The sequence below is a fragment of the Solanum lycopersicum genome, chromosome 7 (assembly GCF_036512215.1).
Source record: "Solanum lycopersicum chromosome 7, SLM_r2.1".
Taxonomy (NCBI): domain Eukaryota; kingdom Viridiplantae; phylum Streptophyta; class Magnoliopsida; order Solanales; family Solanaceae; genus Solanum; species Solanum lycopersicum.
This window is the reverse complement of record NC_090806.1, coordinates 3,101,556-3,117,231: the sequence shown is the minus strand read 5'-3', so window position 1 is coordinate 3,117,231 and position 15,676 is coordinate 3,101,556. Positions and strand designations below refer to the sequence as shown.

At 31.2% G+C, this 15,676-nt stretch overlaps 3 protein-coding genes across 3 annotated transcripts; 1 reads left to right on the top strand and 2 right to left on the bottom strand.

Annotated features, from left to right (window-relative positions):
- Nucleotides 1–5,121: 5,121 nt before the first annotated feature.
- LOC101266953 (stemmadenine O-acetyltransferase) lies at nt 5,122–6,734 on the bottom strand. The gene has a single exon (XM_004242625.5). It carries the CDS (start codon nt 6,573–6,575, stop codon nt 5,199–5,201), a length of 1,377 nt encoding a protein of 458 aa, XP_004242673.2. The 5' UTR covers nt 6,576–6,734; the 3' UTR covers nt 5,122–5,198.
- Nucleotides 6,735–10,101: 3,367 nt separating this feature from the next.
- LOC101253503 (stemmadenine O-acetyltransferase-like) lies at nt 10,102–12,032 on the bottom strand. Its single transcript, XM_004242963.5, has one exon. The coding sequence runs from the start codon at nt 11,848–11,850 to the stop codon at nt 10,465–10,467; it is 1,386 nt and encodes a 461-aa protein (XP_004243011.2). The 5' UTR covers nt 11,851–12,032; the 3' UTR covers nt 10,102–10,464.
- Nucleotides 12,033–13,393: 1,361 nt separating this feature from the next.
- Nucleotides 13,394–15,310, top strand: LOC101253204 (aldehyde oxidase GLOX). The gene has a single exon (XM_004242962.5). The coding sequence runs from the start codon at nt 13,489–13,491 to the stop codon at nt 15,148–15,150; it is 1,662 nt and encodes a 553-aa protein (XP_004243010.4). The 5' UTR covers nt 13,394–13,488; the 3' UTR covers nt 15,151–15,310.
- The last annotated feature ends 366 nt before the right edge of the window (nt 15,311–15,676 follow it).

Below are 15,676 nucleotides of genomic sequence, written 5' to 3'. Positions count from 1 at the left end.
TAGAATTTGCCTATTTTAGAGTGCTATAGTTCATGGATTTTTTGTGAACCGAAATTCCCAAAATAAAATGGCCAAAGATTTTCATGGACGTCTGTTAATACCTTAACAATGTACCCACTTCATCCCGCGGGCAAAACACACATTTTCAAGTTTAAAAGAGCACCAAAATAGGTAAATGCAAATTTTATCATTTTCGTTTGCTATATAGTCCATGAATTTTTTGTGATCCGAAATTTCAAAAAAAGTTGGCCTATATTTTTTATAGACGAACGTCAAGACCTCATAAGTCAACCCAGTTTGTTTTGCGAAAATGGGTGCATTTTCAAGTTCAAATGAATCCTAAAGCAGGTAAATGCAAATTTTACTGATTCTCGTGTGTTATAGTCCATGATTTTTTCATGATTCAAAAATTCCCAAAACAAAATAACTAAAAAATTTCATGAACATTTGTTAAAACCTTAGGAATGGACAAAGTTTGTTCCGTGGAAAAAATAGACGCATTTTCAAATTCAAATAAGCCCCAAAACAGGTAAGTACAGATTTTGCCGATTTGTGTATGTTTTAGTCCATTAACTTTTTTGTGAATCGAAATTTCTAAAATAAATGGCCAAGTTTTTTCATGGATGTCCATTAAGACCTTAGCAATAGACCCAATTTGTCCCGCGGTGAAAACCGATACATTTTCAAGTTTAAATTCGCCCTAAAGCAGGTAGATGCAAATTTTATCGATTTACATGTGTTGAAGTCCATGAGTTTTTTGTGATCTAAAATTCGCCAAAGAAAATGACTAAAAAATTTCATGAACGTCCATTTAGACCTTACCAATGCACTCGGTTCGTTCCGCGGGTGAAACAGACAGATTTTTCAAGTTCAAACAAGCTCCAAAGTAGGTAAATGCATATTTTTGCCAATTTTCATGTGCTATAGTTCATGAATTTTTTGTGATTCGAAATTTCCGAAATAAAATATCCAAAAAATTTCATGGACGTCCATTAAGACATTAGTCATGGACCTAGTTCATCCCACGGAGAAAATCGGTGCATTTTCAAGTTCAAACAAGCTACAAAGCAGGTAAACGTAGATTTTATCGATTTTCTTGTACTATAGTCCATGGACTTTTTGTGATCCGGAATTTTCAAAAATGACCAAAATTTTTCATGGATGTCCATTAAGACCTAAGTAATGGACCTAGTTCATCCCGTGTGGAAAACGAACACATTTTCAAGTTTGAACGAGCCCTAAAGAAGAAAAATGTAGATTTTGTTGATTTTCATGTGTTATAGTCCATGGACTGTTTATGAACCGTAATTTCAAAAATAAAATGACCGAAATTTTTTCATAAAGGTCCATTAAGACCTTACCAATGGACCAGTTTGTCCAGCGAGGAAAACGAACGCATTTTGAAGTTCAAATGCGCTCAAAAGCATTTTATCTCTTTGTATATTTTATCAATTTTCGTGTGCTATAGTCCATGACTCTCTTTGTGATCCGAAATTTCCAAAATAAAATGACCAAATTTTTTTATAGATGTCGAATAAGACCTTAGCAATGAACCCAATTTGTTCCATGGGAAAAACATGCACATTTTCAAGTTAAATCGAGTCTAAAAGTTGGTCAACACAGATTTTACCGATTTTTGTGTGCTTTAGTCCATGAATTTTTTGTAATCTAAATTTCCTAAATAAATTGATTGAATTTTATCATGAACGTCGGTTAAAACCTTTGCAATCGACTCAGTTCATTCCGGGGGGATATCGGGCACATTTTCAAGGTCAATTGAGCCCCAAAGCAGGTAAATGCTAATTTTATTAATTTTTTTGTGTTATAACCCATGGATTTTTTGTGATTTAGAATTTCCAAAACAAAATGGCCGAAATTTTTCATCGACATCTGTTATGGCCTTAACAATGGACCGAGTTCATTCTAAAGGAAAAACAGACACATTTTCAGTTCAAACAAGTTCAAAAGCAGGTAAACGCAGATTTTGCGGATTTTGTCGATTTTCGTGTGCTACAATCCATGAATTTTTTGTGATATGAAATTACTAAAACAAAATGATTGTAATTTTTCATCGACATTCATTAATTAAGACCATAGTAATGGGCCCAGATCTTCCCACGAAGAAAATAGTGTGTTTTAAAGTTCAAACTATCCCTAAAGCAGGTAAATGAGGATTTTTTGATATTCGTGTGCTATGTAGTCTATGTATTTTTTTATCTGTATTTCACTAAAAATGACTAAAAATTTTCATGGAAGTCCGTTTAGACTTTAGCAAAGGACCCAGTTTGTCCCGCGAAGAAAATAGTAGCATTTTCAAGTTCATATGAGCCCCAAAGCGGGTAAATATAGATTTTGCAAATTTCATGTGCTATAGTCATAGATTTTTTTAGAATCGAAATTATCGAAATAAAATTGTCATAATTTTTCATGGACATTCATTAAGACCTTAACAATTGACTCAATTCATGTCGAAGAGAAAACAAACACATTTTTAAGTTCAAACGAGCCTCAAATAAGATAATTATAGATTTTACCGATTTTCGTGTGCTATAGTCTATTAGATTTTTCGTGATCCGAAATTCTTAAAAAATGGCTGAAATTTTTCATGGACGTCTATTAAGACCTTAATAATGGACATAGTTTGTTCCGCGGAAAAAACGAACGCATTTTCAAATTCAAACGAGCCCAAATAAGGTCAACGTAAATTTTTGCTAATTTTCGTGTTCAATAGTCCATGAATCTTTTTTATTCGAAATTTTAAAATACAATGGTCGAAATATTTAATGGACGTCTATAAAGACCATAGCAATGGAACAAGTTCGTATTGCAGGAAAAGTGGATTCATTTTTAAGTACAAACGAGCGCCAAAACAGGTAAATATAGATTAAACCAAAATTTGTGTGCTAGTCTATAGATTTTTTGTGAATCGGAATTCCCAAACAAAGTGATCGAAATTTTTTGTGAATGTCAGTTAAGACCTTAACAATGGATCCAGTTTGTCCTGCCGGAAAAATGGACACATTTTCAAGTTAAAAACAGCCCTAAAGCAGGTAAATGTAGGTTTTGTCGATTTTTATTTGCTATAGTACATGAATTTTTGTGATCGCGAAATTTCCAAAATAAAATGGGTGAAATTTTTCATTGACGTCCGTTAAGATCTATGCAATGAACCCAATTCGTTTTGCAAGGAAAACATGTTCATTTACAAGTTTAAATGAGCCCTAAAATTGGTAATGTCAATTTTATCGAGTTTTATGTGGTATTATTGCCCATGAATTTTTTGTGAACCGGAGTTTTCGAAACAAATTGACCGAAATTTTTCATGGATATCCGTTAAGACCTTAGCAAATGACCAGTTCGTCCCGCGGGAAAAATGGACGCATTTTCAAGTTCAAACAAGCCCAAAAGCTGGTAAATATAGTTTTTATCGATTTTCGTATGCTATAGTTCATGAAATTTTTGTGATGCGGAATTCCTGAAATAAAATGACCCAAATTTTTCGTGGACATCAGTTAAAACCTTATCAGTAGACCAGTTTGTTCCGTGGAAAAAACGATATATTTTTAAGTTCAAACGAGCGCCAAAAAAAGTAAACACAGATTTTACCGATTTTCATGTGCTATTCAATTGATTTTGACCCTTCCAAATTTAGCTTAATCCTCTCAAAAGTTTTAGCATAATCATATTATATTATATCATATTATAAATGGACAACTTCAAATTAAAAGTTGGATGATGAAAATGTCTTTATAATTTTGGACAAAAATATAATTACACATTAATTATTATAAATACTATCATATTTTATTAGACATTATTATCATATATATGTTGACATATATTGAATGATTTTAAAGAAATAATGCGGTAGTTTCTTATTTCCTAAAAAATAGCTTTAAATTAAGAAAAAAATCGTTCCACTAAATTTAATAAAAGTAATTAGTTGAGAAACTTTTTATAATTATCTGCTAATGAAGTTTTATATCTGGCTTTCAGAAAATACCAAAAAATTATTGTCAGTTGTCTGATGAAATACTTTTTATACATATCAAACTAATATCAAGTATTAGTCTAATAGCTTTAAAAAATCTTTACACAAATTTTATTGCTCCACTTGAAGTTTCTAATGATAAAAGATTCTTGAATATTACATAGATTATTGTGATTTATTATCATAATTTTTACATAATTTTCAAATAATATATATTAGTTTCTTTGTCTCAATTTATAAGACACAAATAGGGGTGTACATTCCGGTTTAATTTTATACTCTTCGGTTTAGATTTTTGATTTTTGATTTTGAAGAAATGTAACTCAATCCAAACGAAAATAAATTCGATTTGATTTGGTTTTTCTCTTTTTGATTTGAATTTTTTCAGTTTGGTTAATCGGTTATGTAAATAATTAGAAACATAACAATATATATATATATATATATATATATATATATATATATATATATATATATATATATATATATATATATAATATTTCTTAAATATACTTTTAAATATAAATCAGAAGTAATACGTAAAATACAATACTTAAAAGTATATCAATTATAGATATTCAAACATAAGAAAATAAACTAAATTATAATGAAAATAAATAATAAAGGACAAAAGTGGTTAACTCCAACTATATATATATATATATATACATATATAATATAGTTTGGTTTTTTATTTTTTCGGTTTTCATTTTTCTAAAATCGAAACCAAACCAAAAAAATTAAACAACGTAAATTATAAATCCAAAACCAAACATAAATCCAAAAAACCAATCCAAATTAGAATTCGATTTGATTTGATTTAGTTTTTCGGTTTAATCCAAATAGTGCATACCCATAAACACAAATAAAATTTGAAGAGTCAACCAAATCTTTTATATATTTTTAAATATTTTTAGTTATCAATTATTGAAATTTACTATGTTCCTCATGTTGTTTACAAATAATACATGTTATTTTATATATCTTATTATATGTAGCACCAATAAAATTTAAAAACTTCACCAAGTATATTTCAGATCGCCAATTGTCATAATTTATACTCTTTTTATACGATATAAAATATATAAAACACTGAAAAACTAAAACAAATAAATTAAGACTAGAAGAACTAAAATAAATAGAAGTAGATTTATAACAATACATAATATTACTTTTTGATTTATAAAAAATTAAAATTAAACTTCGATCAATTGAGATCACCAATCGCATCTAACGAAGTAAAATCTTGAAGTTCTTCGTCCTGTTCGAAAAGTGTCATTTCTTGATCCGCCATAACAACCCAAGCTTCAATTCCGCCAAGAAATTCTTTAGAATCTAATAAAATAATATTATCTTTTACCCCGAGAAACGCGACGATCGTTAAAATAGGCTCACCCCATCCAAAGTTTGCTTCATAAATGGGAAATTTACACCAACTTGAAATTCTTAACACACGAATATCATCCCCTTGACTCATAATCAATTCTCCAACTTGCTTAAAATTACTGTTTACAAACTCAAAACCATCCTCTCCACGTATTTTCTCCACGTAATTACCATCAATTCTCCTAATTGCACTATTTATTTTCCCTACCAATGAACACCATTCATTTTCCACACTTGCTATACAACTTGTTACCAAAAAAAAGTTACCAAATGAATTTTCATTCAAGGGTGGAATTATAATTTGCCTTATATTCACTGGAATAATTGCAACTGAGTTACACCCTTTGGCAGACATGAAACATTTCCATAACAAAGCTAGAATAACTTCGACACGTGTCGCGTTCTCATTGTATCCCCAATTTATCAACTTAGCCTTCATTTTAGCTATATTTGAACTAGTAAAAATGAATCTTTTTACTGGTAGGTTTTCAGCTACAGGATGAATTGGTATGCATTTTTCCTTTGGTGTGTCATCACATATCCCTCTTGGTGGAAATGTTGACGATATAGAGACGAAATTAGAGTGTTCTCGTACCTTGTTAGCCCCTGTGTTGCTAGGGCTCTTCAAAAATGTTGACAGATGCGTGTTGCTTCTTATTAATCGTTCACTTGTAGTGCACCAATTAATGATGAGTGTGCAAAGGCTAGAACCATCACCAATCTTATGTGAAATGGAGATACTAATTGCTATGCCACCACAATTGAATAAGTTAACTTGAATGGCTAGAAGTTCTTGAAAATTTGATGAAGAGCCATTTGAATTGTAAGGTGTGAGTTGGACTAATTCATTGGACTTTGGATTCTTGATTATGTCTAGAAGTGAAGCATCCACTTGTGATTCTTGATAGTAAGCTCCTTCATCATTGCAATCAATTGAATATTGGGACTTCATTCTTCCAGCCAAAGGGTAAAATTGAGTTAAAGTTTGTGAAAGTGAAGATTTTAAGTGGCTACATATTTGTGATTGTGTGATGTTTTCATTCTTTTTGAAGAACAAAATGAGTGGGATTGAAGAATGAGGTATTCTTTCATCTATGAAAGAGATTTTGTGGTCTCTAAGTTCATGTGGAGTTGGGGATGATGGCTTGATAAGCTCTTCACAAATCTTGGAAATTTGCATTTTTTTTTTCTTGAACATGTAAGATGAGAATGTAGCCTTTTGCTAACTTATATAATTGATCGAGTTTCACTTCTATATACTGATATTGTAAGGTTGTCAAGGCTAATAAATTCTACTGATAGTTTAAAAAGTTGGAAAAATACACAAGTATGCCCCTCAATCTATGCTCGAATTCCAGAGATACATTTGTATTATACTAAGGTCCTATTACCCTCCTGAACTTATTTTATAAGTAATTTTCTACCCCTTTTTAGTCTACGTGGCACTAACTTGAAAAAAAAAATCAACCAACTTTGGATTCACAAGATAATGTCTCGTAGGCAAAAAAGGGTAGAAAATTATTAATAAAATAAGTTCAGGAGGGTAATAGAACCTTAGTATAGTATAAGTGTGTCTTTGAAATTTCGAATATAGGTTGAGAGGATACTTGTACATTATCCCAAAAAAATTCAAATTCTTTTTTATGTGAAAGGAATCTTCCTCCCCCATGAGAAGACAAATGCTACAGGATTGACAAGTACAATAGTTACTTGTGATAAATAATTCAATTTATTTTTTGAATGAATAAAATTAATAAGCTTAAGTCCTTGTCTTGTGATTGTATCTGATAGTAACTAATGCAATAATTGAATATTCAACTATTAATTAAGTCCTTGTCATGTGTTCTGTATGATAGTAGTAATAATTAGTAACTACTCTCCGTTTTAATCAATTTATATGCGATATTTTGTATTTTGAGATTCAAACTAGTTTATTGTTGAGTATTTTGTGAACTTGTGAATATTTTATGAAATTTGTGATTGATAAACGTGATCCTCTATATTGTTGATTTATAATTATTGGAATGTTGTTAATGAGCTATGTGTTATTTGAATTGTGCACTATTAGATTCGGTTGGTTATATACAGATTGTAATAATGGAGGTTGTAGGAGTATATGTATAATATATTTTTTGACGTTATATTTAGGAGTTTATTTGTTGAGTATCGTGTTGCTTGGTATTCATCCCTTGCTTTTGTATTTGTGTAGATTATGAAGCTGGATCTTCATGATTCTCTCTCTTCTCTTCAGGCTTCCTATGAAGATTTGTAAGGTAGTTGTTGTCATCTCAATAGACCCTCGTACTCTTATTTATGATTTTATTCTACTTTAGAGACTATCATTTGAGTCTTGTATTTTTCTTTTAAATCTGTTGAGATACATTAGAGGTTTATACACACGACAATCAGATTTTACGAATTTAGTTAAAATGATTTTTTATTCGAATTATTATTTGCTGTTAAATTTTTATTTTTATTTTACACCCGCATTTTATCGTGATATTTGAGTTTTAAGTTTACTTGATTTAGTGGTATAAGACAAGTGTCATCACATCCATTTTGTATGATGACATTAATCAACTTCTTATTTTTCACCATTCTCCTCTTTGACCTTAAATAAAATTTGTAACTTTGATAATTTTTTGTGGTGAGTTTGGTGATAGGCGATAAAATTAATGGTAGATAACTTTTAATTTTGATAATTGACGATAAAACTTGTGTGCTTTTGATGATGGATGCTGAAATTTGTGGTTATGATTGTGATGAATTGCATTGGTGGCAATAGCAGTGATGTGATTTTAATAGTGAATGCAGTTAAATTTAATTTGTCTCGTTGCAATTTCTTATGGTGGTAGTTGTTGCAAGAAGATTTTGATGGTGAATTTAATTGTGAGCAGTGAAATTTATGTGGTGGAGATTTGAGTTTGGTGGTAGTTGATTTAATGGTGAGTTTGATGGTGTATAGGGAAGAAATTGAAGTGAAATGAAATTTTATTTTATTTTCAAATTTGACATAATTATTGATGTAACATTGACATTGTGATGACATGCTCGAATATGAAACGTTTCGCATCATGTGACTGATTTTATGTGCATTAGGATTAAAATAAAAATCACTTTTAAGTAATATTTCAGGTGTGTAATAGATCGTTACAATAAGTCAATTGGAGTTACTGCTACAAATTCAAAAGAAAAATATATTTCTTTTCCCAAATAAGAAACGTGTCAATTTATTCTATTACGAATACACAAAAATTCATGAACAGAGACCAGAACATTAGGGTCTGTTTGCATAGACTTATAAAAAGTAACTTATAAGTCATAAGTAGACAATTTCATCCTTCTAACTCAATGTTTAACTATTTTTACTTAAAAATGAATGCTTAAACAAACTTTAGTAAAAAGATATTAAATGACAAATTTATAATAAGATTTTCATTCATTGAATAAATAAATTACATAAATGAATATTTAACTTACTGTGAACACTACTATAGAGGGCAAATAAGAAGAAAGTTATGCTTAAGAAGTATTTCATGATTGTATCAATGAAACTTTTGATGCTAAATTAAGTTATTATAAGCTATGTATATATAGGAACATATTAATTTAAGGTCAAGATATAATTAATTTTTCAAGGTTATGAAAATAAATGAATAATTTACCAGATTCTTAGTAAGTCATTTTTATTAACTATTTTTATATATTTCTAATTTAATTAGGTAAAAAATAATTACTTTCATATACATTAGTAATCTTGGAAAGTAAGTATCACTTGACTAAAATTCAATTAATGTATGTCTGTATTATTTTCAATTATCAAGTGTCTGTTTGGATTGACTTAAAAAAAAGTAGTTTTAAAGTTAAAAATAAAAAGTAGGGGGACATTTGTTTTTGGTTTCTGACTTATTTCAAGTCATTTTTGACTTATTTTTTTAAGTCTTTTTTTACGTTGTCAAACACTTTCTAACTTATTTTAAATTATTTTTCACTTATTTTTTATATTTATTAAATACTTGCAGAAGTCAAAAACTAACTTAAAAGTAAATTTGACCAAAGTCAAACCTAATTAAGAGTTAATAACTATATAATTATAAAACTAGGCCTCCCTTCCACCTATGTATGGACTATTCTTTCCTTGTGGAAAGAAAAGAAAAATATTTTGTATAAGGTGAAAAATCAATGTCCTTCGAAATTATAAAAAGATAAAAAATTGTATGCGTTAAGATTTCATCTTTCTTGTTTCATAATCAAGATGATTAACAGGTGGAGTTATCTGAAGATAATATTAAAGAATTTATTCTCGATGTTTGACAATTAATTAATACTTTAAAATGTCAGTACAAGCATCAAATTAAATACATAGTGATTTAGCTAAGGAATTCGAGTTAGATGTAAAAATAATAAATACAAATAGATAAATCTGAATTACATAACGTATACATATTTGGATATTAAAATCAATATTTAAGCATGTACTAAGTGCACAAAAATAATTAGAGTTGAAAAGAACAAATAGAACAAGACAAGTGATTTATACATCTTTTTTGTCAACTACCATACCTAATCCGACTATATATTAATATATCATATTGTCATGATCATCCATCACTAATAATATCTAAGTTGTTTATTTCAACGAAAAATAAATTTAATACTATTATTGTTTGTCCTCCACGAGTAATATTTAAATTATTTATCAAACAAAAAATAGACTAATATAAAAAAAGTAAAAAAAATAAAACGAATATTATTAATGCAAATCCACCACTAATCATATTTAAATTATTTATTTCAACAAAAAGAATAGACTAAATACTAAAAAAAATTATTCACTTTAGAATGACATGATTCTCGCTCGTTACTTTTACTTGAAGACTGCAAGTTTGAATCCTATCCCACCATCATTCTTCGAGCGATGAGAATTCGTTCCTTGTGAGCCACTTGTTTCTCTTAAAGAAAAGGTCATTGCACCCGGCCTAGGTCCTTTACGAGCCGTTATTTATTTTGAGCTTTAAAAAAATTACCTGAACGTTATTCATCGAATAACTTCTTCTCTTGTTTTTCAAACCAAATGATTCATATATTCAATTGAGATCACCAATCGCATCTAACGAAGTAAAATGTTGAAGTTCTTTGTCCTGTTCAAAAAGTGTCATTTCTTGATCAGCCATAACAATCCAAGCTTCAATTCCTCCAGGAAACTCTTTAGAATCTAATAAAGCAATATTATCTTTCACCCCGAGAGTCGCAACAATCGTCAAAATAGACTCACCCCATCCAAAGTTTGCTTCATAAATAGGAAATTTACACCAACTTGAAATTGTTAACACACGAAAATCATCCCCTTGACTCCTCATCAATTTTCCAACTTGCCTAAAATTACTATCCACAAACTCAAAACCATCATCTCCACGTATTTTCTCCACGTAATTACCATCAATACTCCCAATTGCACTTTTTATTTTCCCTACCAATGAACACCATTCATTTTCCACACTTGCCATACAACTTGTTACTAAAAAAAAGTTACCAAATGAATTTTCATCAAAGGGTGGCACTATCCTTTGCCTTATATTCACTGGAATAATTGCAACTGAGTTACACCCTTTTGCAACCATAAAACATTTCCATAACAAACCTATAATAACTTCGACACGTGTCGCGTTCTCATTGTATCCCCAATTTACCAACTTAGCCTTCATTTTAACTATATTTGAACTAGTAAAAATAATTCTTTTCACTGCTAATTTTTCAGGTACAATACGAAGGGGCATGCTGTTTACATTTAACGTGTTGTCAATTGTCCCTCTCGACGGAAAAATCGACGGTAAAGAGATAAAAACAGAGTCTTTTCTTACCTTATCGTTCTCTATGTCGCTAGGGTTTTTCAAAAATGTTGACTGGCGTGAGTGCAACAACATTTCTGGAGAGCGTGTACGACTTCTTATTAATCCTTCACATGCATTGCTCCAATATTTGATGAAATTACAAAGGCTAGAAGCATCACCAATCTTATGTGAAATGGAGATACTAATTGCTATGCCACCACAATTGAATAAGTTAACTTGAATGGCTAGAAGTTCTTGAAAATTTGATAAGGTGCCATTTGAATTGTAAGGTGTGAGTTGGACTAATTCATTGGATTTTGGATTCTTGATTATGTCTAGAAGTGAAACATCCACTTGTGATTCTTGATAGTAAGCTCCTTCATCATTGCAATCAATTGAATATTGGGACTTTATTCTTCCAGCCAAAGGGTAAAATTGAGTTAAAGTTTGTGAAAGTGAAGATTTTAAGTGGTTGCATATTTGTGATCGTGTGATGTTTTCACTCTTTTTGAAGAACAAAATGAGTGGAATTGAAGAATGGGGTATTAGTTCATCTATGAAAGAGATTTTGTGGTCTCTAAGTTCAATTGGAGTTGGGGATGATGGCTTGATAAGCTCTTCACAAATCTTGGTAATTTTCATTTTATTTTCTTGAACATGTATAGAGGAGTGTGGCTTGTTTGTTGTTTATATAAGCAAACTCGATTTAACTTTTATATATTGACAGGGTACGTTTGTGAAGGCAAATTAAATAATAATAAATGGAATTAGTATAATATATTAAACATAAGTTGTGTAGTTGTCTCATAAAATACTTGTATATTATACTAACAACAAAGATTAGGTTAGTAGATTGAAAATGATTTTTTTAATGATAATACAAATTGTGTTTCTCCACTTTGAAATTTCTAATGATAATAAATAATAAAAGTATTCTTGAATATCACGTGGATATATATAAATATACCAACTCGATTGAATTTGTGTGGTGGGCTAGTTGTTTAATATATACCAACTCGATTGAATTAGTGTGGTGGGCTAGTTGTTTAATTTACGGGTGGGAGAGTCAAATTTAATATTTATTTATTTTTGATATTTTGAGATAATAATTATTATTATAATTTATTGTGGTATTTTTTACATAATTTTTATTTGTGTCGATTTATGTGTCATTAGCAGAATTCAAGAGTCAATCGAACTCTTTATGTCTTTTAAATATCTTAAGTTGTTAATTATTGTAATTCATATATTTTTTTACATAATTTCAAATAATACTCCGTTTGTTTCTATTTAGTTGTCATCATTTTAGATTTCAGGTCCCTTAATTAAGAAACTAGGTAAGCTTACAATTTTACCCTTAGTTAGTGTTCTCTTTAAGTCGAGTTTTCAATTAATGATAAATTTTAGTTTTATTTCGATTAATTAATTTGACAGACGGACATGATTTATTTACTTAATTTTCCTATTGTTGGTCAAATACTTATTTTCAAGGCTAAACACGAAAAATAATGTAATTCATGCATTGATTTTGTCAAATGACAAATATTAAATTACAACTATTTTTAATAAAGACGACATGTAAACAGGAACAAAAAAGGTATATATTAGTCCCCTTTTCCCAATTTATACGACACAAATAAATTTCAAGAGTCATTCATGAGCCGTAGATAAACACTATAAACAAAAAAGATAGGAAATTCTGTATGGCCTAAGGCTGATTGTATCCACATTGGAGAAGATCAGTTCGTTGATATTTACTATGTTGCTCGGACTCTCCAAAAATATTGATGTGTCCCTTGTCAGGTCCTCTAAAAACTAACAGCCTTCGGAGTATCTCACACACACACCGGACAGTACTTTTGGAAAAATTCCAAGCAGCCCTTAGTTTTTAGCTATGTTGCTCATACCCTCCGTAAATATTGTCAACACCCTTGTCGGATCATCCAAAATGTATAAGGAGTATCCGAAACACACGTGACAGTGCAAAGAGTCCGAGCAACATAGGTTTTTAGTTGTCACACTAGTAACCTAGTAGATAGTACTTGCATATCAGCAAAATTCTGGCAGCCCTAACTTCCTGGATACATGAAGTTTAATAAGTCATTTTCTTTGTATTCTACTGTAATTCAGCTTGATTTCAATACTTTTCTTTGAATATTAGGTATATATAAATATCATTTTTTTACTCCTAAGTTTTATCAAACACTCACTAATAACAACACAAAGAATATTCCTAGATATACATCTTTTTTTCTTCATTCCATTTCATTTCTAAAACTTATGGATAGGGAAAATATCATTTACCTCTTCTTGTTAGTACTAACTTTTTTCACTCTTCAAACTTCAACAGCTTCTCAGATGTTTGTTTCTCATAGACACTTCGTTGGAGAATGGCGATTGTTGCACGAAAGCATTGGCATAACCGCGATGCATATGCAACTCTTGCATAACAACAAGGTAGTTATCTTTGACAGGACGGATTTTGGACACTCTAACCTCTCCCTTCCAAGAGGGCGTTGTCGTTATAACTCCCATGACTTAGCCCTACAGAAAGACTGCTCTGCCCACTCTGTGTTATACGACATTGTTAGCAACACGTTCCGTCCACTGATGGTCCAAACAGATACCTGGTGTTCCTCTGGTGCTGTACTCCCAAATGGAACGTTAGTACAAACCGGAGGATTTAATGATGGAGATCATATAGTACGTAGTTTAGCACCTTGCACGGATGAGAATTGTGATTGGTTTGAGCTTCCGAGGACTTTAGTTCAACGAAGATGGTATTCAACTGACCACATCCTTCCTGATGCACGAATAATCGTGATAGGAGGGAGAAAACAGTATAACTACGAGTTCTACCCGAAAAACTCCAGAGGTGACTCTGCTTTCAGTCTACAATTTCTTAAGAGTACCCTAGAAAGGTACGAGAACAACTTGTATCCGTTTGTGTTCTTATTACCAGATGGAAACCTTGTCATTTTCGCGAATACACGAGCTATAATACTTAACTACAAGGAAAATCAGGTTGTGAGGGAATTGCCTTCCATTCCAGGTGATGAACCTAGGAACTATCCAAGTACTGGCTCTGCAGTCTTACTTCCACTAGACGAAAATCGCCCTATGGAAGCTGAAATCATGGTTTGTGGAGGTGCCCCTCGTCGTGCATATAGATATGCAGATAAATATAAAATGTACATGAAAGCCCTTTCAAGCTGTGGACGAATCAATGTCATCGATGATCATGGTATATGGGAAATGGAGACTATGCCAACGCGACGAGTCATGAGTGATATGCTAATACTACCTGATGGGGATATTATCATTATAAATGGTGCATCAAGGGGAACAGCAGGCTGGAATAACGCGATTTCCCCTGTCACTACGCCAGTGATTTATCGGCCTAACATGAGGAGAGACAACAGGTTTTCGATCATGAAAGCAGCATCAAGACCCCGGCTTTACCATTCCTCAGCTATTTTGATGACCGATGGACGAGTTCTAGTAGGAGGAAGCAATCCACAGGAATACTACAACTTCACTGGTGTGGAATTCCCAACTGATCTAAGCTTAGAAGCCTTCTCACCGCCTTACCTAGCTCGAAAACACAGCCATCTAAAACCAACAGTACTCTCTATCGATGAAATCCTAACATACAAAAGTTCATTTTCCGCGACTTTCACAGTGCCTACATTCTTGAGAATAGGGACTGTTTCAATCAGGATCATCGCGCCTTCATTCACTACACATTCTTTTTCGATGAACCAACGAATGGTGGTCTTGAAGGGAGTCGTGGTTGTTGCAATATCCGATAATTCGTATAAATTCACAGCATTTGCTCCATCAACTAAAGAAATTGCACCACCAGGATACTATATGCTCTTTGTAGTACATGCAGGCATACCAAGCTCTGGTGTGTGGGTGAAAATCCAAGATAGTACTTGACATACACACAAACAGTGACAGAACCAGAATTTTATACGAGTCGAAACTTTATGACCTAAAGCAACTTTTGTAACCCCTTTTTATCATTTTACATGAATTTTCCTCGTGACAAAGGAATTCAACAACTTAAATATAACTAAAAAATCATCATTTTTAACAATCTTCTAGCCACCAGTTATAGATTACTAGTGTTATGCATGTTACATTTGTTAAAAACAAGGTCAAATATATCGACGATCCCTTAGACTTGTCAATAAATTTCATATATACATGCGGAAATCGAGCTATCGAACACCTACATGTTGGTAAAGAAAATGTTATCATATCAAACACTTCACTAAAATTCAGTTAGAAAAACAAGAAGCATAACATATAATAAATAGCTTTAACTGTATTAACATGTCAAAATCACGATCGTCACAGCAAGTTTGGGGGCCTAAAACCAAACATTATAAAAAGGTTCTATGTTTTTTAGTTGATAAATATAAATTGAATAATTCTGATATAGTAGTGTAATCCTACAAAT

What these genes read in the sequence shown, in the direction of transcription:
- LOC101266953 (XM_004242625.5), bottom strand. Translation starts at nt 6,575, where the DNA reads ATGTTCAAGAAAAAAAAAATGCAAATTTCCAAGATTTGTGAAGAGCTT.
- LOC101253204 (XM_004242962.5), top strand. Translation starts at nt 13,489, where the DNA reads ATGGATAGGGAAAATATCATTTACCTCTTCTTGTTAGTACTAACTTTT.
- LOC101253503 (XM_004242963.5), bottom strand. Translation starts at nt 11,850, where the DNA reads ATGAAAATTACCAAGATTTGTGAAGAGCTTATCAAGCCATCATCCCCA.